General features: G+C 54.1%; 5 protein-coding genes across 5 annotated transcripts; 4 read left to right on the top strand and 1 right to left on the bottom strand.

Annotated features, from left to right (window-relative positions):
* Positions 1–1034: 1034 nt before the first annotated feature.
* On the top strand, positions 1035–2005 carry D7B24_004571 (uncharacterized protein; the record flags this gene model as incomplete). Its single annotated transcript, XM_028638739.1, has 2 exons — positions 1035–1296; positions 1878–2005. 2 exons carry the CDS (start codon positions 1035–1037, stop codon positions 2003–2005), a joined length of 390 nt encoding a protein of 129 aa, XP_028496647.1.
* Positions 2006–3520: 1515 nt separating this feature from the next.
* D7B24_004570 (uncharacterized protein) lies at positions 3521–4773 on the bottom strand (the record flags this gene model as incomplete). Its single annotated transcript, XM_028638738.1, has 4 exons — positions 3521–4119; positions 4175–4292; positions 4387–4526; positions 4584–4773. 4 exons carry the CDS (start codon positions 4771–4773, stop codon positions 3521–3523), a joined length of 1047 nt encoding a protein of 348 aa, XP_028496646.1.
* Positions 4774–6635: 1862 nt separating this feature from the next.
* On the top strand, positions 6636–8455 carry SLM5 (asparaginyl-tRNA synthetase; the record flags this gene model as incomplete). The annotated part of the gene is made up of 3 exons (XM_028638737.1): positions 6636–6964; positions 7016–7142; positions 7217–8455. 3 exons carry the CDS (start codon positions 6636–6638, stop codon positions 8453–8455), a joined length of 1695 nt encoding a protein of 564 aa, XP_028496645.1.
* Positions 8456–18835: 10380 nt separating this feature from the next.
* D7B24_004568 (uncharacterized protein) lies at positions 18836–20239 on the top strand (the record flags this gene model as incomplete). Its single annotated transcript, XM_028638736.1, has 1 exon — positions 18836–20239. The coding sequence occupies one exon, from the start codon at positions 18836–18838 to the stop codon at positions 20237–20239; it is 1404 nt and encodes a 467-aa protein (XP_028496644.1).
* Positions 20240–21938: 1699 nt separating this feature from the next.
* D7B24_004567 (uncharacterized protein) lies at positions 21939–25978 on the top strand (the record flags this gene model as incomplete). Its single annotated transcript, XM_028638735.1, has 5 exons — positions 21939–22574; positions 22634–23731; positions 24221–24390; positions 24471–25062; positions 25118–25978. The coding sequence occupies 5 exons, from the start codon at positions 21939–21941 to the stop codon at positions 25976–25978; spliced, it is 3357 nt and encodes a 1118-aa protein (XP_028496643.1).
* Between the last annotated feature and the right edge of the window lie 1408 nt (positions 25979–27386).

Below are 27386 nucleotides of genomic sequence, written 5' to 3'. Positions count from 1 at the left end.
ATCAGCCCCATCAGCTCTGCTCCTCCTACACTGCACCGATCCGACGCCTGGCCCAGTATTTGGGTTTCTTTTGCGCAGACCGGTGGCTACATGGCGTATAGCGCTTGTTGACCGGTGTCATGGATCTTGTTAGCCCTGCAGAGAGGCAAGAGTGTGAATCAGAGAGGGAACAGGGCGGCCTGTCGATGCGATATGTGATATTTCCGGGGGGCGGGGAGCCCGTCGGGCGGTCTTCATTAGTGTCACGACAGAAACACACGATTCAACCCACGCGCCACCCACACCGTGCTTCTCTTCAATACTCCCTATTCCCTGCCCACATCTGGAGTTCTTGATTTTATGTCTCAGTCCCTGGAAATGTCGGGTGTCTCTGGAGCAAGGAGGGCGATCTTGTCTGACGCCAGCGCGAGTGCCTCTCAAGATTTTTAGTCTAGCGAAATGGACATGTCGCCAGCCGCGGGGATGGCAACAATGGTGGTGCAGGTGACACGACATGGAAATCCACATTTCTTGGCATCTAGCGACTGACTACTTTGGCCACGATCGTAATATGGCTGGCCGTAGCTGGCGTCGGTGGCGCGTATGAGTTTTGCCCTGCTCAAGGCAACAAGGCCTCCCAGAGACCGACCGATTCAGTGCACCCGAAGACATGGTGGTGGTACTTCTCTCGATCCAGCGTTGCACGGAGTCTTGTCAACCTGGACGAGTCATTTCTTCAAGCTGCCTTCGAACACAGGGACCCAAGGGAGGGATGCTGCAGAAGCGCGGGAGCCCCTGCGTCGTCTGAACGATTCTCGCGGAGTTCCGCGGCGACGAAGGCAATAATCCAGTCAAGACAGTGCGGGCTCCTTCCTCCTGATGTCAAGGGCATCCCGTTCTCGACGAACATCAACAAACAGGCGCGTGTGCCTTCCCGAAATTAGGCTGCCCGCGCCCGCCGGCCGCCCGATCGACTTGGTCGCCCAGATGCGGCGGAGCTATCAGCAGTCTTGGAGCCGCCTCCCGGTGCGCCGCCCTGGCGGCGATCTCATGCAATGCGCGAGCAAAATGGCAAAGAAGAGCAGCTGGAGGAGGATCATGCACAGGCAGCAACATCAGTTGTTGGCGCGCGAGTGCCGCATGCACGTATCCTCTACGTTGAGTGGACTGATCGCCGCCGGGGTACCAACACGATCCAGATCCGCTCTGGCTCTCTGCAGCTGGTCAAGACCGCCGGACCATGGAAGATTGGATTCAAAAACGGGAAGTGCAAGCAAGGTCATGGCGATGGTGACGACACACACATTGTCAAACTGTGTGAGACAGCAATGGATGGATTGTACGGGATCAATTGTCTACACCTGAAGCTCACGGGGAAGGATGTAAAAGCTAGCGTAGCAGGTGAGGGGTCGTACAGAAGTGCAATCCTGTCTCAGATTCCCTTGTCAATCTGCACAGGGATTCCACCACTACAGAAACTCAACCGTTGGCTGCTATATCGTCGACGGGTGTGGTTAGCGCAAATGCATCTTAGCTTGCATCAGGTAGTCAGTCAACCTAGGGAGGCTATCTAAACCTCAAGAGCCCGTAGACGCCAGTCACCCACGTCTTCAAGGAACAGGGGCCGGGTCCCGGGTGACACTGGTGCGAGCATGGGCATGTGAAACAGACACATATTGTTGCTGGACCTGCAAGAGTCGAGGCGCCGAAACATCGCTAACAGCATATGTCATGGCATGCGACATGTCTCTTCGCCCACTCTACAAGCCCGCTCATCAAACATAGCCATACATTACAACGGCGTCTGTCGCCCCGGATCAAGCCGCCTTTGACTGAGAAGCCCCTCGCCTCTTCATCGAGGTCTCACCCTCGCTCACATGACTGGCTGTGCATGTCAGCCCATGCAGAGTTCGACCAGTACCGCGTGGCCGGCGCCGTTTTGTCTCATCCAAAACTAGTCATCCCCTACAGCCCCGCCAGCACTTTCATACAATCGCAATTTACCTTGGATCTCTGTCTTTCCTAATGTATGAAATCCCGGAATGGCTTGGGTGCTGATCGAGGAAGCAGACAGTCATGACCACACTACCTACCCTTTAGGAGCAGAAGCATCGGAGTCGAAAGCAGCCGTGACAATGTCTCGGGCCTTCTCACCCTGATGATACTAAACCATCGGCGCCCCATGCAACAAATGCTGATCTGCAAGCAACCTGTCAGAATCGATATCTGACAAGACTGAGTCAGCCAGTCAGGAGGTCTGTGAGCAGAGTCATTCGAGACTTCGGCCTCGTGTCCCTTTATCAACCTCCTAACCGGCCTGCGGCACCGAGCAACTGACCTCCATATTGTCAGTGCAAAGATGCGCTGTGCTGATCGCGCGGGACGGACCGGTAGCCTTCTCGGAAATCAATCAGGCTTGTAACGTAAAATCTTCTTGGATCGAGCGTCCGCCCGGCATTATCACATAAATCCGGATGCTAAATCTGTACGACTTAGGTCCTTTTGGTTGGCGCTACTCATTACCCAACCGCGAGCGCCCCAGCGACCTACTGGATATACAAAGCTGAGTAGCAATCGACCAGCACCAATACTTGACTGCAAAGAAGGAAGACAAATAAGTCATCAAACTGTTCGGATCCATGCTTCTCTTCACCCGAGGGGAGCTTGCCATCAAACCCTGATAGCGCGGCTTCTCCTTGCTCGATCCGCGACCGGAAGCCCAGCTCCTAGCCCATGACGTCTTCCGGGTGGCGTCAAAGTTGACATGTCTCAAATGTCGCCATGTCGCATTCGAACAAGAGGTGGAAATGTGTGCTGTGACTGAAATCTAGCATACTCAGCTCTTGGAGCAAAAAAAAAAAAAAAAAAAAAAAAAAAGAAGAGGGCCAAAGCGACCACAATTGCAACCACGGACGCCGTAACCGACCCTACGAATGCCATCCGGCAACGTCTCTTCTGCCGCCAACCAGGGAGAGCCAATATTATGATACTGCCACTAAGAGAAGCCCATCACTCCTCAGCCCAGAGCAAATCTTGGAATAAAATAAATGCTGCCACGGAAATATGTGCCTAGCCGACACGTGCCATACCAATTACCGCTCGGTGATCGTGCGCGAAACAGACTTCCAGGCCACAGCGCCGTGAGAGAAAGAAAGTAAAAAGAGGAAACCCCGACAACTGCCTCCGTTCCCCCTCGTCAGTGGCTTTGACGATTGAGCGGACCAGATGGCTGCGGCGACTTGGCGCTGTGGGCCTGGGGTATCGTTTGCTCACTAGCGTTGTCGGGAAGAAGGAATACCAAGGCTCGCAGCCTTGGGCAGATGAGACGTGGAAAGCCCACACGCAACCAGAACCATCGCACTTTAGACCAGACCGAGATTGAGAAGGGGTTCTGGCCAGGTGTACGTTGGTTGCGTTTTCTCACTAGCCCATCTCAGCGCGGGCCACGCTGGGGTCAGGAAAAGAAAAAAGCATGTATGGTCGGGGGAGGGGGAGAGGGGAGGGGGTCAAGCCAGCATCCCTGCACGCCAGCGTTGGAGGCTCAAGCACCCCCCATGATGGTCGCAAAGCCATATCGTGGATCAATCTGGTTGCGCACCCTGGCGACTTCCGTGTCGTTGAATACTTCGCTGAAGACACGAAAGTCGCTTTTTTGCCCCGACGAGCCGCTGCTTGAACTACTCCCCGAGGACGACGAGCCGCTTTTGGACCGACTTTTTGAACTGCTGCTGCTGCTGCTTCCGCCTTTGTTCTTCTTAGCGATGTCGTCGAGGATGTGCTTTACTGTGCTTTGCTTTTCGTCCTCAAAAACGAAAACGACAGCAAGGAATTGGCCACGGAGATCCGTATCCCACAACAGCACCTCCCGCCAAAGCTCGGCAAGCTCTCTTGGCGGGTTCCTATAGCCGTTCCCAAGACCAAAATCGCCCACAACGACAGAGCGGAATTGTTGATAGGCGCAAATCCTTAGGGCGGCGCGCATCTTGTTCATGACGAGCTGTCGCTCTTCCGCGAATGAGTACTTCCGACCCCCATCGGTAAGTTTTGGCCACCTCGTAGGAGGCATCGAGACTACAGGCAGCGACTGCCAGTCTTTGACATCTAGTGACTCGATGCGGTCTTGGTCATGGCGGAAACGTACTGTCGTTCGAACTTAGTTTGTGGTGTCGCATGTCTCTCATGCTTGAAAACCTACCGACATGCGGAGAGTAGATGGCACCCTCAATGGGAATGGGATAGTTAGAGTCGACATAAGTGGCCGGATCTGGTGTGCTCAGTGTCGCCGACAGATTGCTCCGGCGACACAACCTCTCCTGTGGTACCGAGGCCGATCAGCATTTACTTGCACTTCTGCGCCAGACCGACGGAGTGACGGAATAACGGTGCCACAACAGTCGGTGCGCCTACCTCGTAACCAACGACTCCCGTCTCCCAATCACCACCGGGACGCTTCTCATTTGCTGAGCAGATGAAGGGAACGGCGGCACCTAGGGACTCGGCCCAGCTGATGGCAATGTTGACCGGGTCGCCAGAATAGACGTCCATATCTGTTGTCAGCACGACATCATCCAGCAGTTTCCAGGGAGGGCTGGGATTGTACGTACGGAACTTGGGGAGATCGGGGTGCATGTGGGGTCCACGGGGTAGGGGGAGGTCGACAAGGGGCTGGGGATACAAGTACGAGTAAGGGGGCCATTTGTTACGGTAATGCTTTGTGACTTCGGGGATGAGCTTCCTCTTCGTGTCGGCAGCCACCTCGGAGGGCTTAATCTTGAGGGGCTTGGACGAGGGCATGGTGGTGGTTGTGGGTGAAAAGGCAATATCGTGAACAAGAAGATGGGGTCGAAAACGACGGAGGGATGATGTGGCCAGACAAACGCGGTACGAAGGGTGAGGAGCAGGGCGGAATGTAGCTACCATACGGCCCCATTCCAGGAGTCCCTCGTGGGGTTATTAAATACTCCCCTCGACTTGACGGCACTCGACCGGGCATAAAGTGAGAAAAGAAACGCCTCCAGCATGCCAGAGGCGAGCGGCCAGAACAGGCGAGAGCGGTGGGGGTGGAGAGCGATTGAGATGTAGCACCAACCACCAATACTCGCCGGATCTCAGACATTTACAGGCGGTGGGGGATTAGACCTCGAGGAGGAACGGGTTCAGAAGCTGTTGGACTTGATGGGAGATCATGTCTGCCATTGTCTCTGTTGTCTGTCTCTTGTCTCTGCCTTCCATAAGGCCTGTGGCCTGGCACTGCCAACAAGACCTGGGCCGTGTGACCATGGCATCCGCGATCTTGGTTGGCGGGACTTGATCTCGATGGACCTGCAAGGTGCCGCCGTTATACGAGATCTCTGTGTGCTCAAAAGGATTGCACACTGGGATCTCTTGGGGGCTGGCCTTGCACAGAAGCTGGAGTCAAAGATGCGGTGAATGGGTGCGCCGAGGGTCCACGGTCAGGACGGTCGCGGGGTGGGAGAGCTGAGAAGGGTTCAGGCGCAGGCTGTCTTGGAACGCCAGATGGACAGATTCTGGGCAGACTTGCCACAGATCCCCCAGAGCCAGGAGGTCGTTGCTTGATCCAGATGGCGAAGCAAAGTAAAGGGGCGGGATCGGTATGATCTGATGGCTTGACTAAGTAGAGGCGACGTCACTCGAGCCGGAAGAGCAACTCGTGGCTGCCATGCTGGCGGCCGTCGCGACGAGACTGCGACAAGGCAACTAGACTAACTTTCTATGGTTAGCAAAGGGACGCGGCCCGAGGCAAGATGTTGCGACGGCGTCGATTCGCGACGGTGACGACCGGTCAAGGTTCACGGTCATATCAAACAAATGAAGACAACGAGGGGGCCAAGTTTCAACTTGTAGAGTGGGCGCGTCCCAAGACGCCCAAGCACATTCACCGGACACGGTCGGAAGTCAAGAGTCGTTGATTGATCGCGCTCGAGATGACGATGTTTGCAACAAACAAAGGCGAATAAGGTGGTGATGGCGATGAAGGAGGTGCACGGGACGGGAGCATGGGAGGATGTCAATAGACGGATGATGGTCGTTCGAGTCCAGGGTGAAGGGGATCGAGCTGTCTTCAGCCTGCCTGCAGCCTGCAGCCTGCGGGCAGGCTATTAACCCCCCCCCTTCCCCTCCCCCCCTTGTCCTGGGCGCCCACCCATGTGGCTACTGATTACACAGTCAAAGTACCGGACACGCTGTACTCTGAACGCAGCACAAGCAAGCAAAGATGACGCTGACGCTCTGCCCTGGTAAGAACATATAGCTTGTTGGGGTCTTACGTACCTACTGTCCTATTTACTTACCAAGATAGGTACCTAGGTAGGTAGGTACTCAGCAGTCAGGTACCAACCCAAGCTCATGAAGTTGGTCCAAGCTCCAGAGTGAAGCTGGTCCATGATAGGCTTAGCTGAGTCCCGCTCGAGCTGGATCTGTGCCGCCGTCTTCGTCGCGTGTTCGTCTTCCACTTCACGACACCAAAGCTTTTTATTTTTTTTGTTACAGCACCCGTATCGCATGGACTACCTGCTACCCGCACCGTCCTGCGTCTTGTTGCAAACTCCGCCCCTCTTCACGTCGCACGATGACGGCCATATATTCTCTGTCATAATTCTGCACGCCGGACAGTACATCATCGCATCTCTGCACGAATGCTCTCGATAAGCTTGGACACCATGACCTTCAAATCAGGGGCCGCTTTATGCTCCCGCTTGAGGCTCACGCCACCAAATCCAAGATTCTTCAGCAGTAGCTGCACAACCAGGAGCTCAGTTCCAACGAACGCATTGCCATCCGCCAGGCCTGCCCGCACTGTTGCGCAGTTCCTCGAATGGAAGCCCGAAGCCGAAGCTACTAATGTCGTAGTCAATGGCTATGTCCGCTCTGCAAGGACTATGAAAGCTGATGTGTTTGTCCACATCGGCGATGGCTCTACTCGGAAGCCTCTCCAAGCACTTGTACCAAAACATATGAATGGCCGGTACTGTCACCCGGATTTGTCTCGTCGCTTCATGCATTGACGCCCGCATAGGTCTGGCCTGAGGGTTGGCGCCGCCGTCCGCCTCCACGGATCATGGATTCCCTCTAAATACGACACTGATCAGAGTCACGAGCTCAAGGTTGATCGAGTTGACATTCTCGGTGCTTCCGACTCGTCTGTAGGTTCTAGAAGCTTCACCGTGGTGCACGGCACCGCCCTCTGAACCCTGCTGACCCATGGCACCTATCCTAGACTTATCCCATCCAGAAGAAATACCAGACCCCCGAATACCTTCGCACGATTCCTCACTTACGCTCCCGAATCCCTCTGAATGCCGCCATTCTTCGCCTGCGGTCAGATGCTGTAAACGCCTTGACTCGGTTTTTTACTTCCCGCGATTTTACACAGACGCACCCGCCCATTGTGACGTCTTCAGACTGTGAGGGTGGCGGCGAGGTCTTCAATGTTTCCGTGCAGACCGCGGAACCGTCGGCCGACGATACTCCAGAGAAGAAGAGGGGCACAAAGAACACAACCGACACATTCTTTCGTGGACCCAGGTACTTGACCGTCTCGACACAGTTGCATCTGGAAGCCCTCGCCCAGTCCGTCGGCAATGTCTGGACACTATCGCCTACTTTTCGAGCCGAGCGAAGCGACACTTCGAGACACATGAGCGAGTTCTACATGCTAGAGGCTGAAATGCCCTTCGTTGACGAGATGGATGATGTCCTGGAGCTAGTGGAGGACATGCTACGCGAGGTGACGACTGATATGTATCGAGATCGTGCTGCTACCGAGCTACGAGAGAGGCGGGTCTCTAGTAATGCATCGCGGACTGCGGAAGATGACCTAGTGTCTGCAGATGAAGTTGAGCGCCGTTGGGCCGGCATGATGCACAGGTCGCCTGCCAGATGGCCTCGCATCCGGTATGGCGACGCAATTACTCTCCTCCAAGCCGAAGAGCACCGTTTTGAGCACAAGCCGACATGGGAGGATGGTCTGCACTCAGAACATGAGAAGTATCTCGCGACAACCCTGGGCTCAACAGGCGAAAACGGCATGTACCAGCCCGTCTTTGTCACTCATTATCCCCGGGACATAAAGGCTTTCTACATGCGGCCCACAGCGATATCGGCCCAGACCGCTGGTACGAAGGACGATCCCTCCAGCGGAGCAAACGAGCGCGGTGCGACCGTAGACTGTTTCGACCTGCTCGTTCCTGACCTCTGTGAGATTGCTGGCGGCTCCATGCGTGAGCATCGTCTGGCTGATCTCCAGGAGGCTATGCAAGCTCGGGGGATGGTCAGTTCGTCCGGGACGCCCGGATTCAATGGCCTCGATTGGTACATTGACCTTCGACGCTGGGGATCCTGCCCACACGGCGGCTTCGGCCTGGGCTTTGACAGGTTGCTGAGCTATCTCGCCGGCGTGCCAAACATACGGGACGTTGTGGCCTTTCCTCGTTGGCATGGGCGGTGTGACTGCTAAATCGGCTGTCTGCCTGTGTGACAGGCACACGGGAGGGCTTTCATGGCCATCACGAGCCCTGTTTCGGCCCGCTACTTTCGTTTAGCTTTGCCTACCTTGGATCGTGACAGAGGGGCCTGTGTGACAAGGCCGCCGCATCGCAGTAGCGGTGATCTACGCCCATGTACCCTCAAAGACTCGAACTTCACTGGTGTGACCACGACAACACGTGCCACCATGCCTCTGTTTTCTTGCAAATTCTACGCCAAGCATGCAGCAGCAGGGTATGATACGGTCCACTCAGAGCCGGTGGCTTGCCTCTGACAGAATCAGCAAGCAAACAATAGGATTGGCGACTGTCCGCACAACAGGCTTGACATGTCACACAGCCTCCAGCTGTTTCAAGAAGAAAACTCTTTCGAGTAGTACAGCTTGGGACCTCGTCTTGGAACCTCGTCAAAGTTAGATCCAGCAGTGCGGGGTGTTTCAGCCTGGCTGATCGTATATTGTATCACACGAGAAGCAGGGCGTGCTTAGCGTAGTATACTATGCGATGGTGACTGAGTGGTGGCATTCTCTGTGATCTGTTCAAGTGATCGAAAAACGAAGGGCGCCAACGGAAGACTTTTGAAGCCATGTTTTTGTACAATGACCTGTATCATTATGCAAATGACGTGCTCTCCAAGCGCTATATTACTTGGTGGCTTTCAATGAGCGCTCCTTCTATTGAACGGAACCGGGGCGGCAGTTAAACGTCGTCAAATATAGATTTCTACGCCTGTGCAGGTTTGGAGTTGTGGTGTCGAAGGCGCTCACGAAGCGCCGAGGGTGGGCTGACCCCATTGTTGCGCCATATGCCCTGATCGCCAATTCCCAATCTTCCAACTGTATGTATCTCGAGTTATCCGCCTCATTGACCGTCCCAGAAGGCCTGCAGTAGGGAACAGGCTGTGCAACGGCATAAATTAATGTAACTTACAATGACCATGATCTGCATCGTGGCTGGAGCTTCACCCTACCTTATCTGCTGACATCCATTAACCTCAACTGCTAAAGATCCAAGTTGATTTGCACCTTGTATTGCCGGGGCACCATGCAGTTGGCCTTGGCAGGCTCGGCATGTTGCCTGCATCTTTCTTTTTAGTTGGCCTCGTATAATCTCTTGCCTGCGGTTGACAGGTAACGTCTACAGCACGACATGTACATACACCCTCGGCCACGTACCTCCGTTATCCTGACGATTATCAACAAGAGCTGCAGCCTATAACCATGACTAACGGGAGATCTATTCGACAAGCCACCTCGCATGACTCCTCCGTTCTGAGTAAGGTTTATGACGACCCCGCCAGTCATTGGAACCACCCAAGCTTCTTGGCGAAGTCTTGTCATTCAGCAGTGTCCCAGTTGGCCAAAGAGAAGTAAAGCCACTAGCTCAGGTTGCATCAGAGAAACGCCTGTGGTCTGGCGTTGACCGCGGAGATCGATAAAGCCAACTCAAACATCAACTTGACAGTCCCCCTACTACTGCACATGATCCTACTAGTGGGCAGGCGAAAAGTGATACAGGCGGGAAGAGGCGAATGTCTCAAAACGTGCCGTAATAATGTGGGACGGAGCAATGAATAAGACTCCGTTACTGCCTTTTGATTATGTGACGGGCAGTCGTGGTCCAAGTCGTGGGCGCCATGGTAGTCAAATCCGAAGAATGGGGCATCTCCGGCATGGCATGACGTACGTTCAAGCGTCGAAGGCGCCGTGAGAGCCGTTCCAAAGGCACTTTGTTGCAATTCAGCACAATGGGCTGACCCTCGGGAGGGTCACCTACTGACAGAGAGTCAGGGTTCTCCACGTCACAGGCCCATGAGCGACTAGGTGCAGCATTAAGGTAAGTGTCGGGACCTGGACTGAGGAGACAAAACTATCATCATGACTCGCCGTGCCGTGGAACCCGAATTCCGAGGCCAGCCTTTCCCCAACCTAGAATCATAAGCGCAATTGAGATACACACAGCGCAGGTTCAAGTGGAGAGTCCCGTCCGGCGGCGCGGCCCCTGCTGATTAACGCCAATTCCGTTTGCGTTGATGTTGGCTGACGGGTCCGCCTTAGCCGGGCCACCTCGCTGGGTGCCACGAGGGCGTCCGTCAGAGAAATGGCACCATAGATAGCGTGCCCCCTTCGACAAGGCCAACTCTAAAGCTGTTGCGTTTTGAGTGGCAGCCCTGCATGCCATGCTAGTGGGCGGTTGGGAGAAGTCGTGTCTTTCAGATTGCTCACCAAACGAGCGAGCTGGCTCGATAATCAGCCTACCGGGGGGGGGGGATACTGGTGGCTTATTGCGAGCCCTGGGCACGCATGGCTTGGACTTCCTGGGCGATGTATTGGTCGTGTCAAGGGGGGGCCTGAGAAGCTTACGACAGCATTCCTGCTGCTCATGTTGCCGAGCTTCTCTTCAGGCAACGCGAGCCTTAAAATTGTTTGGCATCACGGACCTGAGCAGTTTGGGTAACAATGCAAGGAGTGAACTTCGGCTGGGAGGACTGCAAAGAGCTCTCTGTCTTGACTCGTTGTGCAAGGTGCGCAGTAGAGCTGTATTAAGCTTAAGCAGGCCCCTGGGTCGACTTCGTCTCGGAAACCCCCTCCCCCTCCCTTGTGGCAAACAGCGAAAAGCCAGTTCAAAAGGGGGTGGGGTTCAGCCCATAACCGACATGGGCGGCCTGTGCGTTTGCTTATCCCTCTATTAATGACCCGACTCAAGCCTCTCGGACAGCTCCGTGACGCCAGTCTAATCAAAGGGCGTGAAAGTGAACCAAGCGAGTGGTTAGGAAGTCATGCGAACAACCAACTGGAGATTCTCCAGCGCCCGCTAGCCGAGCCTATCGTCGTCGTCGTCAGCGGTCATCTTAACAGAGAGACGATGAGGTGCCCAGCAGCAGCCTCGAACAAAGAAGCCACTCCACGCTACCCTGTTGCCACCAACCCAGGTCCAAAGAAGCATTTGGGACAGGAACACACGGCAAATCCAAGCATGCACGTGGCCCGCCATAGCCGAGCGATCCACTTCGGAGGCTGACCTGATGAGGGACGCGAAAGCACCCAGAACAGCCCTCGTCAGTTGTGGCTTAAACGGTTGCATACCAGGTGACAAGTGATATATAAATAACAATGTAGGAGCTCCCTTTGCCCTAGAAGGATCGTTGAGGATCAAGGAAGAGGGCGAAGTTCCGAGGTCCTTTGCATTTAATCACTTGCCCTTCAATACTTCGTTTGTGTTGTGACCACATTACCTCAAGCCTGTAGTGACAAGGAATTCATAATCATGCTGGACGTAGAGGAACCTTGAACAATCGTGGTAGGGTGCACCACCATTCTTCTGCTATTCGTTGCGCCTTTTTCTCGCCTCCATCAAGGACCGCTAATGCACTCCAGACGGACAAGTCTCCGCTCTGGCAAATGGGCCATCAAGCAGAGCGGGGAGGGGGCTGACTTCCAGAATGTCTTCTATACGCCAAAATAAAAAAAAAGTTCGCGCCAGGGCGTGAAGCCTTGGTCGCTACCAGGACTCTCATTGTCAGCAGCCGCTTAACCGGGGACCAGATTGGTGGTTGGGAGGATTGATTCCGCGGCGGGGGCGATCACTTAAACGGCGTCCGTCTTGGCAACTTTTATTTCGTCGACGTGATCGCTTCCCAGCCGAGATCTGTCAAGGGGAGTTCTCTGTAGCTTACGAGTGACTGCCGAACATGTGCTGCAGATCAGTCACTCGAGGTGCTTCTGATACTGATTGCATTCGATGATACCAGAGGATGGGGTCAACTCAGGCTTTTGATTCAAGTCAAGATCCAACTGGCCACTGATGCTTGGCTGGCTCGCTGCACCATGTGGTTTGGCCTCTGACGTTTGCAACCGAGGTACATGTGCACCTATCCTAGAATTCGAGTGAGTCGCATAGGTATGTGTCACAAATTGGTTTACAGGCAGTATGCGATGTCCCTTTAGTGAACAGATGGAGTGGGCCCGTCAAACCCTCGTAGGAAGCCTGGTTACGTGCCAGAGATTAATTGCGTCTATCTTTGCGCGGCCGAAGGGTTTTGATGTTTGTACGTGTGCGGTAAGCCCCACGAGCATACATGTATCTTTCAATCACTGGCTGTGCCGATTAGCCGTAACGTAACGCTGGACGTTTCTGCTTTGAGCGTTTGATGACAATATTCTGGGACACCGGGTAGATCGGTGCGACGAGTCATTTGTTCGTTCTAACCTTCGACCAGGGTTGGACGGGCGAAGTCAGACGTTGGGTGGCTTGAGCGGCAATCATTTACCGTATGCGTACATCACCTTTCACACATCATGGTCAGGAGCAGAGCTGCGGCAACAAGTCAAACGCCCACCCCAAGGTGCAGATGGAGCTGATAGCCTCAGCCCATGAAAATGGTCACGTCACCTGGGTTGAGGCGATTCAAGATACCCATTCGGAAGGGCCGGGGTTTGAAATTACGCAAGTGACGCGGAGCAAAGCGGATTGCAGTGCTAATGCTCGGGGCCGACATTCACACCCGTCTCACTTCCGTTGTGGGAAGGTTCTGCGCCATGTTGAACGTCAAGCCCTCTCTTTATGCACACACACCCTCACCTTTCCAAGCTCTGTCGATCGTTTTTCCCATGGCGTGCCAAGAAATACCAAGAAGCACTAGGTAGGGTGGCTGACCACGCTTAAATTCATGCTTAAACCTGCTCGTGGTGCTGTGGCGTCTCCAGAGCCCACTCAAGGCCAGCAGATCCGTCTTGGCTTTCCTCGGGTCATCTTGGCTTGTCTTGGCATTTTTGGTCATGTTCTCTTGGCTAATTTTTGTTTGGCAAATATGGTGAACATTGGACGATAAGAGAGCCGCATTTTGCCTTTTCTAAAGTATCGCTTGATGTTCAATAGCCCTCTGACCAGCATCTCGTTCCGAAACGTGTTTTAAGTACTTGATGCAGGGATGAGGAATTCGTCTGGCTGGATTGGTCTGGTGCATGTCAACATGAAGCCCGGTGGATAGGGTGGGGGCCACGGCACCGATTTCCGGCCGACAAGACCGACCATTGCGAGGACGGTCTTGGCTGGGCAGTACTATGTAGTCCTCGTGGTGCTTCATGCCCAGTCTTGCCAGTTTTGCAAATCCATCGCCAACCAAGACGTCAGGATTATGTTTGTCGCCTGTATCTGCGGAGAACTTAAGACCCTGGTAACTCGTTCAAAACGAAAGACAGCAGTCAACGTGAAACAGCAAGATTTGCTTGTCTACGTATGGCTCCAGAACATGCCCACACTGTCCAGCTCTACAATAAAAACAACTGACCAATGCGTGTTTCGCGTACCTCCTTAAAACCTCAAGCATCCAGTGCAACACTTGCCAATGTTCACCACCTCTCCAGGGGATACACGTCCAGGAGTCACACACCCAGAAGCCGCAATTGGATTCAGAAGCATTTGTATCTCATTGAACCGCTGACAGAGCCCAAAAGGTTTGATGTCCCGCGATACTATAGCTTCCATACAGAGGTGAGCCGTTCTTCGGCAACAGCCTCATTATCATTATTATAGGGTAGTCGATGGGAGGTATTGCACACATTGACATGCTTCATTGCATTGAGCTCATACCGTTCAAACCAGACACTGGGTGCATGATTATGCAGACCATGATTCACAAGCAGCTATGCAATGCACACGTCAGTAAGAAAATGGCATGCTATGGTGAACAGGTTCATATCACTAAAATACAAGATCATAGCGAGGTCGTGCGACGTGGAATATCCTGTTCTTAGAACCTATAGACTTAGTCCCACGAACATGGAATGGACAGCTTCATTCGCAGCAACGGGACAGAGTATCACAGTCGTTGTCTTCATTGTAGAACCAAACTACGACTGGACGTACAAGGGTCACATTTGGTGTTAGCGTTACCATCGTACAAGGTGGTATAAAATCATTGACCTCGGCGACAAGGCACAGGCGATGGCGAAAGGGGAAAGAGCGCAGCACAAAGAGTCTGCTGGGACCCTGAAAGGTTGTCAGCGTTGACACTGACCTTGCCAAAAATCCAATAGCAATCAGTCGGTGGATGGACGATGGGACGGCTTATCGGCATCCCCAGACCGAGTTCTGGAACAGCCGGCACCAAGATCGGCTAGGTGGGCACTGTTGCGTCATCAAGGGCGGGTGGTCTCACTGGCGATCGAGTTTGGATGACTCGGGTGAAGGAAAAGTCCCGAGGCTCGAGCAAATATGGAAATGAGTGGCTGCCACGATTTTCTGTGTGTATTCAAACTGGTATTATAAAAATAAAATAAAAAAAACCCCCCCAAGAAAAAACTAGCGATCACGTACCCAGGGTCAGAGTCGGTGTCTGGCTAAGCAGGAGCTTTTGCAAAGACGGAGTTTCTGGGAATGAGACCTGGGACTGCGAAGGACCACCCAAGCCTCCTGTCAATCTCAGCGGCTAGCCCTGTGCGAATGAATATTGACGAGGGTTGATATTAGGTAATGCGACTTGAGAGTCGTCACACATCACAAATAGGAGACTGAATGGCACCGTAATCACCACGATTAGGGTTGCCCTTCTTTCACAAGGTTTAGCGGCCTACAAAAGTGGATGCGGTGCAGAACATGGAGGAGAGTGACGGCAGGGCAGTTGAAATGCAGCACGTGCAAGCAAATCGTTACGTGTATTGTGCGATGAGTTGACACGTACTTACGTACAAGCGCCCTTGCTCGACTTTGTAATCGGGCAAAACAACCATTGGTAAAGCAGGGCAAGGAAGAAAAAAAAGGGAAAGGAAAGACGAAAAAAAAACACCTTTCCGCTTTGTCTGATGCGTATGTGCCCCATTCCCCAGGGAGGGCAGATGCTGATGCAAGGTAATACGCAACTGAACGAAGCTTCGTGATGTACGTATTGCATGCCGTCCCGCCTAGAACGACAAGCTCATCATGGTTAAAGTAGCTGCAGTAGGCACCAGAGGTGGAACTGTTGAACCGGCTCCTTCGTTGTTTGCACAATACCAGGAACGGGATCCTCCCTGGGGCCCTCGTCATACCTTATTACGAGTAACCTTCTTCCCAAGAATAAACTTGGGTGGTATTACACGCGACAGTGGCCTTCTGCTAAGGAGCCCTACCTCTCGACTGACTCACAGACTGACTGGCGTCTGTTGTTATTAAGGTTGCCTAAATGCCGTGCTGTCCGGGATGGAGGGCCACTAGTAAAGGAAAAGCTTATTAGTGCGGCTGATGACCAGTGTCGAAATAGGCTTGCGGTGGAGGTAGTCCTCGTAATTGGGGGGCAGGTGTTTATTTCCAGTGCGTTCCCGATGGGGGAACACGTAAACCATCGGTTCCGCCCTGTCGTTTTTGGTCACGACCCTGTGGGGAGTGTGTGGAGCCCAAGCTGACTTAGTGGAACTGGGCGGACGCCGCCTGGTGCCCGGCGAGCAAGACATGATAAGACCAGACGGGCAGGAGGCGTGTGCATAGGCGGGCACGATGGATGGGGCACGACAGGGAGAGAGCACAGGAAGGAGGGACCCCAGGATGGTCAGGGGCGTAAGGAAGAAGGGAGGGGGGGCATCTGCTTGGCATGCTCGGCACGGTTGCTTGGCTTTTCTCGGCCCTGCACGTTATGGGGAAGCTGCTGATGCTTGGCGCTTTCCTTGGGCTTGGCCCCCAGGGCTTGGGTGCACATCACTGGCGCTTTCCAGGTGTGCCAAAGCTGCCAGTGCCCCGTTCTTGCCAATCTTGTCCATGTTCTGTGATCCTTCCCCTCGACGGACAAATAAGTGGTTTGATTTGCTTGTCTTGCTCTGTCATGACATCCGACTTGGTCTTGGCCGTTCTTGATCCGCTTCCTCATCCATATCTCGCGAGGCCTTTTTTAGAGTGAGGTTCCCTCCCATAGCCCCTCCTTCCAGATTGCGGTTCCTCTTTGCTGGATCTCTCCTCTCCTCCCCTTCTTCGACCACACCGTCAGAGGACCTTACGACTCCAGCAGCTGGTGCCCAGAGAATACAGGACAGACAACACTGGCTCAAGCCAGAAGCAAGCTTCAGAGAATCGTCCGAAGCCTGCCACGGGCTCCAATCCCCTTGCTGCGTCTCCACCATTCACCGTTCGCCGTGGAAGGACGGACCCATCTCGGATCTTCACGAGGAGCAGTATCAGCTCTTGACAGACACACTTGACTCCTGGCGGATTGGACGGCTCGAACGGCTGTCACGGCTCGACTGAACACGACGCAGCAGGCAGGACGGATCACACGCGCCTACCGCCGACTGCCCACCCCCTTCCCTACAAGGCAAATTCCGTTCAGAACCATCCGTCGTTATTACGCGCGTGCTCTCCCACAAGGTACCAGATAATAGCCCGCACGCTCGGCTTATTAGCACAGCCTGGCTCACCAGACAGGCGCTCGGAATAAGCTTTAGATCGAACGCTGTAATTCCCGTTGCAGGACATCACTTCAACCTTATTCTCGCCACTGAATCGCGCCATCTTGGACTCTATCTGCTACCCAATTCACCCTGTTTACCTAGCGACCACATCTGCTCTATCTGCACCTGTACAGGTACGGAGCACCATCCTCGGCCCAAGTTGTCTTTCTGCAGAGGGAGTATATCTGCCGTCTCCTTTTACTTGAGGCCATCGCTTCTTTTGGCAACACGCGTTTCCATTCTTCTCAACTTGCTTGGCTCTCGGCCCGGTCATGTTTCGTATACGATGCTTTCGTCTCATTTCACACGCTCGCCCTGTTCCACTACACATCGAGTCAAAGAGCTTCGGCTTCGGCCCCAGTCTTTCGAGGCGTCGTCACCCCCGGTGCGTGCGTGGCCCAGTGGGTCTCAGCACCTGGTCTAGCTTTCCTTACCAACAACATCCGTCACCCATGCAGTCATACTCACCATTACCCCCCCTTACCCTTCTACCCTCACCCTCGTCTCACCTCACCCCCCCAGCACTGGCAACACCGACACCAACAGCGTGCCCGTACTAAAAGCTTAAACGATTTTGGACGCCCTGGGACGCCACGACCATCTCTCATTGACCCTCTCTCCGCCCTTTTCTCCATCTCCCTTCCGCCTGAACGGCCGCCATCCGCGATCCGTTGGAGCCGAGTTGCCGGTCACGAGCAAGCCTGTCTCCTTCAGGATATCCACGCCCGAAGGCCCCCAGCCAGAGGCGTCTCGAGACAAAACCGCTCTTCGTCCACGTAACCCGCGCATCCTGTCTAACCTTTTCCACCTTCTCTCGCGATCCCTTTCCCTTGGACACCAGCAAACTGTTTCTTCAACGTCCACTCAATCCTCTACGATCCCTTCAGCAATTGCTCTTCGTACACTCGTCTCCGCGCAACGAAACATAACCGTCATCTTTCGGAATCTGGCCCGAGGCGCCCGCTGCGAGTTCGAGCGTTGAGGCTCAGCCACCAATACCTTGTGTGCACTTTGCATGCAAATGTATGTTGCTCTCGGTCCTCTACCCACCACGTAACTTTTCCTCCCAAGTTGTTGGTTCTTTTGTATCTGCATTATTTTAATCGGCAAAGTTTGGCATTGTTTGCCATTCGAATCTCGTCCCTCCCTACTTCATCTGTTTATTAGCGACTCAGGGCATTCATTGGACTGCCCAGCCTTACTCAGGTTGGTACACGATGTGTGCAAGTGCTGCTTCGTCACCTCAGAACCTACAAGGCCTGCGGTCTCGCTTCGGGCGAGCGGGCGGTCTTGCCCTGGAAGCTGCATGTCGGTTTGTGTCAGGATATTATTGGCAGCCAAGCCGCCTAGGATGGCCCAGTTGGCCTCTTGTACCCTCATCGTCCTTGGCCCGCGCTGGTTCACCCATTTATGAACACAATTGCCATTGTTCAGGGCACGAGATGTCTTCTTGATGTCTGGCACCCTCGTGGGCTATTGATCTTTTATTTTATTTTCATATCGAAATACTAATTTGCATCTCTCATTAGCGACATTATATTCCCAAGGTCCTCAGGCCCACAGAACACGCGGAATCGCCGCCTTCCCGCAGGACGTTTCAGCCTGCTCAGATCAAGCAACGTTTGCCGTCAGGCTCGTCTCGGCTTGCTTTAATAGGGGAGCCACTAGGACCTTTGCTCCTCACAGGCTCGGGTCACCACGGTATACCCTGGTGCGCATCACTGTCTTTAGACCTCCAACTGTGCTGTCTGCGAGCTCGTATTGTTGCAAAATCGACCTTGCACCCAAAGCCGCGCGGAATCTTGTCCTCGCATTGCTTTCTCTACACTGCTTAAAGTCCTCGTCATCGCAGACCTTGGTGCCTCGGCGGGCCTAGACTTCTTTTTTCACAACTTGAGTCGCAACAGCCCATCAGTCGGGCACACATTAACCACCATGGAAACGTATCATGGCTATGTGCGGACCCCCGCCGATGCAATCAAGCTATTCGAGGCTTGCCGATTAGGTCTCCTCCCCCGAGTCCAACGAAGGCTATCAGAGAAGGAGCGACAGTCTATCAGATCCGGCTCGGTATTTGTCTGGGATGAACGCGAGGCTGGCATGAGGAGATGGACTGACGGCAAGTCCTGGAGCGCCAGCAGAGTATCGGGCAGCTTCCTCACTTACCGGGAGATGGAGGGCAAACGCGGCAGCGGCTTTGGCAACGGTCGTAGGGGCGCTACCAAGACTCCCGATTCGGGTCGAGGCAGTGACGAAGACCAGGAGAATGGCGAGCCTGAAGGTTACCGATACAAAGCCGACGGTCTCATGAAGCAGTCATTTAGCATCACGACATCAGCTGGTCAGCATCTCCACCTCATCTCCTATTATTCCAGGCCGCAACCTGGTTCGCCAGACCTCCTTCAGCCCAGTACCGATTCTCAGCTGCGCAATATCACACCAGTCAAGGGAATGTACCCCGAATCCAGCCTCCATGATAGCAACCCAACCCCTGCCTTGACACGGGCACCTATGGTCTCTCAGCATTCGCCGTATATGGTTCCTCAGCATGCTCCGCAGGGCCTGCCTCCTCAGCCATACGCCTCCCAATACGCACAGCATTCACAAGGCTATGCCTGGCCGCCCTCGCCCGTTGCCACGCCGCCTTATAGTCATCATTACACTGCAACTCCTTACTCCCAGCATCCGCAACAAGCACCAGCAGGCGCCCAAGCCCTGCCGCCTCCACATTCTCTGACAGGACACCCTCACGCGGCTGCCCATGGTCATCACTATTCGCAGCATCCGCCACAGCCAGAGCGGACAGCCCTACCGCCGCTCAATTCACATCAGAAGCCCCTCGCTCCGTCGCCTTATCAGTCACAGCAGCAGTCACCGCGTATCTCACATGCTCAGCACAGTCATCGGCTGGACGGCTCGCCGCGACTTGCGCATCTCCAGGCGCAGGCGGCGCAAGCTGTTGGCATTGACCCGGCGGGGAGCCACTCCAGTCTTCGCAACTCGAACACTCTTCCTGCTGTCAAGCACGATGGCACATATCCTCCGACTTACACGCCCCCAAACCGAGCTCTTTCCATTTCACCGCCTCGCAGCTCACACTCGGACAGCCATGTCAATAACGGCGTCTCTATCTCACACAGCAACAAAGCCAGCCTCTCAGCGCTTCTCCATCCCGCGCCAGCCGGCATTGATACGGCTGGTGCTCTTCCTCATGGGGTGACTGGAGCAGGTAGCCCGAGTGGTTCTCCTCGCACTATATCGGCGCCATCAGAGCGGCCGGGCGGCATGAGCCACGACGCCAAGGCGCTACAGATGTTGGACAGGAAGTTCTGCATCTAGAGTCAGTAATTTTCACTGGAAGATGCGTCCGTGGCTCTTTTTCTTTTTAATCTTTTCTTTTTTGAAATCTCCCGCATTGCCGTGGCGTTACTTGATTTTCTAAAGGAATGATGTTCTCGGTCAACAGACGCATGAGCACGAATGGGAAGGATGGTCCAGCATCGGAGGGCAATTGAAGGGCGTTTTCTAGTGGGATTGTTGCTCATGTAGGCTTGGGCGAGCTTTGGAGATAAAAGATGTGTTCATAGCCATTCAGTATACATCGCCCAGTCTGCTCTTGTCTGCAGATGGGTATCCACCATATGACCGGACAGATGTCTGTGCTTCTTTCTTCCGGTCCCTATACGCATCTTGACTATGATAATGTCATGACAGGCTGTTCCAGCACCAAAATTCTAGAATGAATAATGCAGATGCATGACAAATCGCGTTTACTCGTCGTCTCAATTCGAGAGGCCATCATCCCATCCACAAGTGGGTGCGTGGGCTGGCTCGGCTCGAGATGGCCAAGCAGCAACCCTTGACACCCAGACACGCAACAGGAGGTCTTCACAGGTTTCAAACAGGCTAAACCTGCCCTGCGACGTTAAGGATCGACGGTACATACTAGGGGACGTGCGAGTCTCTATTGCGAGTAATTGCCCCTGAGGCGACTCTGATTTTGACATGAGGTTTGGTTGGTGGGAGTATTTAAAGTATGCTCGCTATTTCTGGGGTGGTCGATCTTACAAGTCGAGGGCAGCTCAGGTACTGAAGGTCCGTGCGCATTGACCAACTCCCTTTCACAAAGGAGCCTGTCGACAGTGATTCAGGTCCAGGAGGATTTATTTGCGAGTGCCAATTATTTAATGTTGCGGATGCTGGGTGGCATCTTTCGTCGTCCTAGATCACTATGCGATTCGAGTCTGAGAGTGTAGAAGTGAAGTTTTCCCACCAAGTCTCAGGAATGATCATACTAGCCCAATTTATTTTACACAAATGGCTGTCAGAATGGCGATGCAATCGTAGGCTTCATTGAGGAAGCGTATGTATTTGATGTTGAGTTTTCGCTTGTATATTCGCTGCCAGGTGCCGTGGAAAGTTAGCATACCGATCGGGCCTCGTGAGGGAGTCAAAGGCATGACATCCAACGATCAGTTCTCCATCACGACCTCAAGGGTCAGCCCAGAACTGACGTCTTGACTGTAGTACTTTATACAATAGCATCCTTGGGATCTCGCCTGATTTTCGAGCTGGAGCTTGAATCTTTCGTACCCAGTTCCAACTGCCATGCAGTGCTATGCACTACCTGTGTACACCAGCATAGGTTGAATGGTGGACAGGGCACGACGGGAACCGAGATGTCTGATTCGATTGCTAGGCCGACGTGGTCGATAAGGCGGCAACAATGAGGCACGTCAATAGAACTCTATGAAGATGCGTGAAATCTATGAAGACCTTCTGTTAGTGGCGCGTGACTTTCGCGAGGGCTGAATGGCACCTCGTGAGGTTCGTCGCCATAGTTCGCGTCGACCTTCCGTTCAAGACCCTGGACTGACTCGCTACGACCTTCCTCCCGAATTCCATGTTCGCGACTTACACGTTCATGAGAAAACATATATCTAATGATTTGAGTATAAAGCGATGTCTGGGAAACATTCACTCATAGTGGAAGATGAAGCAATAATACTCTCGGCTCTTCATACTATATATACCAATCATGAATGTCAGCAACATCAACATCGCCGATGCTTCCATTGCACAACTTCTTGGGGCCCTCGCTTCCAGGAACACCACGTCTGTCGAGCTCACTACCTTGTTCCTCCACCGTATCGGTCGTTTCGACTTTCGTGGCCCTCATCTGAACTCCATCTGTGTCCTTAATCCAGATGTACTAGCCGAAGCCCAAGCTTCGGACGAATACCGCGCATCAGGGAAACCGCCCCGCCCCCTCGAGGGTATACCGTTCACAGTTAAGGACAGCTATTGTACCAAAGGGCTTGCCGTCGCTGCGGCCTCTCCAGCATTTTCAGGTCTTATCGCCACCTCCGATGCCGCTATCGTAGCATCGCTACGCATGGCGGGCGCAATCCTCCTTGGCCGCACGAACATGCCCCCCATGGCTGACGGCGGGAGTCAGCGGGGGTACTTCGGGCGCACCGAGAGTCCCTATAACCAGGAATATATGTGCACATCATACGCTTCGGGGTCCTCCTCGGGTTCGGGTGTCGCTACAGCGGCAGGCTTTGCGCCCATTGGGCTCGGTAGCGAGACCGTTTCCTCAGGACGCGCGCCGGCGTCGATCAACGGCATCGTCGGGGGTACTCTCCTTCCTGGGGGGCTGTCCCTTGCAGGGGTGTGTGGCCTTTGTACCCTACGTGTGATGTTTTGACACCACACACTAAAACCGTTGAGGATATGTTGGCTGTCTTGGACGTCATCATGACAGACGAGGCCACGTCGGATGGGGACTTCTGGAGGACACAGGAGACGATTCAGATCCCCAAATCATCCGAAATCCGCCCAAAGAGCTTCTTCAGTCTCATGGACCCTACAGCATTGAAAGGAAAGCGACTAGCCGTCCCCAGGTGGTATATCGGCAAAGGAACTACATCAGCTGGGGATGCTCCTGCATTTGCCGACTCTATCCGGGCTCTGTGGCTCCAGGCTAAAAAAGACCTGGAAACACTGGGCGCGAGCATCGTTGAAACGGATTTTCCCCTGGTGGAGAATTATACCAAGCAGCACTTTCCCGGTCAGGCTGCCCATGTTCCCGGCATGCCGGAGGGCTGGATTGATATCGAACGATGCCAGATGATCGCTCTTGGTTGGGATAACTTCCTCCGCACAAACGATGCACCGAACTGCAAGACATTAGCTACTGTCGACCACAAAAAGATTCGGCCCTTCTACGCGCCCTTGGACGACCCTCGCAAACACACCGAGGCTCAAAACCATGTCCGATACGCCGACATGATTGAATACATCCGCCATCGCCCAGAATCGATTCATGACCTTCCGGGATGTGCTGAGGCCCTCCGCTCCCTTGAAGCTGCACGGAAGCGAGATCTCGATTCTTGGCTCGATGAGCACGGCTGTGATGCAATTGTTTTCCCAACCAATGGAGACGTCCCCCGCGCCGATGCCGAGGAGGTGCTCTCGTCCATGCAGCACGCGCTGCGTGACGGCGTCAAGTATTCCAATGGCACGCGAGCACTGAAGCACATGGGTGTTCCGGCCATAACCGTACCCATGGGTATTATGGCAGACAAGCAAATGCCCGTCGGGCTGACCTTTGCTGGCAGGGCTTACACCGACGTTGACCTTCTGAGATATGCATATGCGTTCGAAACGGCAACGCGACATCGAAGAAGCCCTCCGCTGACTCCATCGTTGTCATCAGATTCTCTGGCGAGCTCATTACGATCGGAACATCCGCCAAGTCATGCTCAAGCTGCTAATCTCACAGTTAACGTCGTCAGTGTCAACGCCGAGGCGATCGGAGACATCGAGGTGCGACTCGTTCATCTCGAGGGGACATGTTCATCCAGTGAGCCATCCTTTGAAGTCGAAAGTATCAAGGTGTTCTCCAATGGTGAGCCTTCGGCTGCAGTCCGATTGACAGGTAATCGGTGGACATGGCAGGGCCGCCTCAAAAAGCGCCAGCACCATGAGAAGTATCCGTCAGAAGGATGGCTTCCGCGAGATCAATTCATGATCGTCATCGTGGCCAAGGCTTTGAATGGGCGCTCGACGGCAGTCATGCGGTTGATAAACTAAGGTGTGACTGGATGGAATCTCAATCGACACCGGCTTGCGAGGTGTGAGACGATGGATGGGCAATCTACAGGCTCAAGTAGCGAGTGCGCTAAGAGATTACTTGGTGGAATTAGTTCACTCGAGCCGTATAAGAATGCGGGGCTGGGAGCTTCGATTTCATAATAAATTCCTCCCCTGATCTGGCATCGACATCTGTTCATCCGACTTTGTGTTCCCTGCCAGCATGTCCAATCCGCGCATGCCCAATGCGCTCCCGATCGAGAACGGGCTGTTGGACGTGTCGCCTGCGACACGTCAAATGCGATGCAGCGTCGCCAACCTGTGAGGAATGCAGCACCAGGCATGTCGTTTGTCATGGGTATGGCCAGCGCCCATCATGGATGGATGGCGGCGTCAAGCAAAAAGAGGAAACGCAACGCATCAAGGCAGCCGTCAAGAAAAACTTCAAGCAGCTGAGACGGCAACAGGTCAGAGCTGCGCAGACTCGTAGTCTGGAGACGGCCAACGAAAGGTCCGCCACCGCAGACGGGCCGTTGTCCCAAGCAGAAACTGGCGAGGAGGACACCACATTACAGAAGGAGGCTAGTGCCATCACCCCTCATTTTCTGTTACCAGATGATCCTCTCTCCGTTGACTTCCCTTTCTCAGATGATCTAGCCGCGTTCCTGGGCCCAGTACCAGAGTCGGAGGACAGCACCAGGAAACACTTTGCGCCATCTTATGAGGAGTCCGAGCTGCTCATGTACTACCTCGACCGCATTTTCCCCATGCAGTATACTCATTACTCAAATCGAAAATGGGGTCGGGGCTGGCTGTTTTGGTTATTGAACAAGAACGGGCCTTTGTACAAGGCTGCGTTGAGCCTCGCTGCGTTGCATAAGCACTCACTGATGTGTGCTGTTAACGAAGATTTGAGGCATAACGATGTGCTACTAGAGTATCATACCAGCGCCCTCAGAGGCCTGCAGGATTTCATTGGACAGCCTCAGGGTTACGCCATCTTTAAGGATGACGAGGACTTCATCGAGGTGATCGCTTGTGGATCGGCGCTGATCAGCTTTGAGGTAAGTCAGGCTCGCCGAATAACACGACCGTATTGTCAGCTCAGCTTCGATGCAGGTCTTTCGAGGCGGTAAGGGCGACTGGCAGCCGCACTTGCAAGCAACAACAGCCATTATGAAGACGATGAACCTCTCTCGGTTGGTTTCCCATGCCTCTGGCTGGATAGAGTCCTTAGTGTCAAGCTCGGCTAGGGAACGGCGGGGTATCGATGCTGCGCTATCCTTCCACGCGCCCGTACTTTTATGGATGGACCTACTGGCTTGCGCTTCGACTGGCAACGTCCCATACCTCCCCTATGAGACGTGGCTACAGATGGAAGGATTCGACATGACCAAGATCATGGGTTGTCAGAACTGGGTCATGAAAGCTGTTGGTGATTTGGCCGTGCTCGAGGAGCGAAAGGTCAGCCTCGAAGGTCAGACGGAGGACGCGTTGATGGTCTGGATGGGTCGGGCCAGGAAGATCGGGGACGAGTTGGAGGCGGGCATGGAAGGATTGGACCTTCGAGACGAGGCGAACAATCCAGCCAGTCATGTGACTCGTATCTTCGCGACGGCGGCGCTCGTGCAACTATACGCGACAAGAGCGAGTCTGGCACTGTCTGAACCGGCCGAGGGCCAGAGAACCGTGGCCCGCGTCATTGGCGAGATTCGGCGCATGCCACGAGCTACATTATCGATCCGTCAACTCACGTGGCCCATCTGCGTTGCAGGAAGCATGGCGGCGCCACATCAGCAGGCATTTTTCGAGGATCTGGTGTCCGAGGTTCTCGTTGAATCGGATGCGTCGTTCGGAAACTGTAAGACGGTGAACGAAATCATACAACAGTGCTGGGATCACCGCAATCTTCACCCTGGACAGCACTGGGATTGGCGGAGGGCGATGGCTGACATGGGCATATGCGCACTGCTCATCTAAGGTACCGAAGCAAGCCAAAGAAATGCCCACGGCGTTCCAGTTTTCAGGGCACATGGTGTGCTATCGGCACTCGTGTCCAACTGCCTACCTAGGTAGGTTAAGGTACCTACATAGAGGCGTTGTGTGGTGATGAGAGTTGGCTGTCTTGGATCCTCGATCATTGGTGGGAGAAGCAAGTGAGGCAGCCGGCGGTTCGCCTTGCTGCGCCGCTGCCTAAAATTCCACAAGACCATCAGGCGAGCCGTCATCGCGCCTGCAGCATCGCACCCCAAGGCCGTGTTCGAGTCCGTTTGAGTCTCTTGTCCACTTTCAATACCTTCTACTTGCGGCTGTCTGTCAAATTTGCAGCTGCTGCTCAATCGCACTGCTGGCTTTGTCGCATATGATTCTCGCTGACGCGCTGTCTAGCGCTCCCTTTTCTTCAACTTGACTGCGGAAGCTACAATGGAATCTACCCCCATGAGGCAGTTGCTGAAGAAGCGCAAACGGGACCACCAGGCGGTCAAGGGACCGACACCACCCTGCGTCGTCGAAACCCTGATACCACGTGCAACTGCAGGGCCCTTTCCCCTTCACAACCATCAGTCGCTATCCGACTGGCAGACGACAGAACCTGCCACAATCTCCCGGAGCGATGTGTACCACGTAGTCCATCCTACCATATACACTGCCGATGTTGACTCTTCTTGGACTCATGGTCTTGTTCAAGAAGAACCAACGATTGCCAACCCTGAGCCTGTCGGATGCGGACCCAGGCCTCTCGGACTTGATGTGTTGAAGACATTGGGCCATGACTACCCGAAAATCAGCACGTACAGTCCCCGAGGAGCTGTCAGCAGAGTCAGCTCCATCGCGCCGTCAACAATTTCGCAGCTTTCCTCGACCGGATCAGGTTCCGGCTCCGTTCTGTCGCCTGTCTGTACAACATCTTCCGCAGACTGGATCGCAGCTGGATGGGATGCCTATTCACGCGGACCAAGCCCATGCGACCAGTCTGCTACCCCCGCCGTGGTCAGCGAGGGGAAGACCGTCGACATTATCCCACACACTGTCCAGAAACATTGCCATCTGCAGTCCTTCGGCGCGCAGTGGCCTTCAAGAAGTCAATCTCAGCAGCAGCAGACTCACACTTGTAATTGGACCGGCTGCAGTCAGCCGAGCTTCTCTTTCAAAGACGGCCTCGCGTGGCACGTCAAACTCGAACACCTGGTTGTCTGTCCTGTCCCTGGATGTCTCGAGGATACTTTACAGAGCGTGAAAATGCTCGAATCCCACATCAGATGCGCTCACCCTGCATCTTGGAAGCAGCGTCATGGAGACGAAGAATCGCCCGAGACACCGACAGGCATGGAAGATCGAAAGACAACAACACCGTCGCCACACCTCCCTAGCAAGACACCTGAATTAG

The sequence above is a fragment of the Verticillium nonalfalfae genome (assembly GCF_003724135.2).
Source record: "Verticillium nonalfalfae strain VnAa140/NRRL 66861 chromosome Unknown scaffold_26, whole genome shotgun sequence".
Taxonomy (NCBI): domain Eukaryota; kingdom Fungi; phylum Ascomycota; class Sordariomycetes; order Glomerellales; family Plectosphaerellaceae; genus Verticillium; species Verticillium nonalfalfae.
Note: the sequence above shows the minus strand (reverse complement) of the source record. Positions and strands in the feature narration are given on the sequence as shown.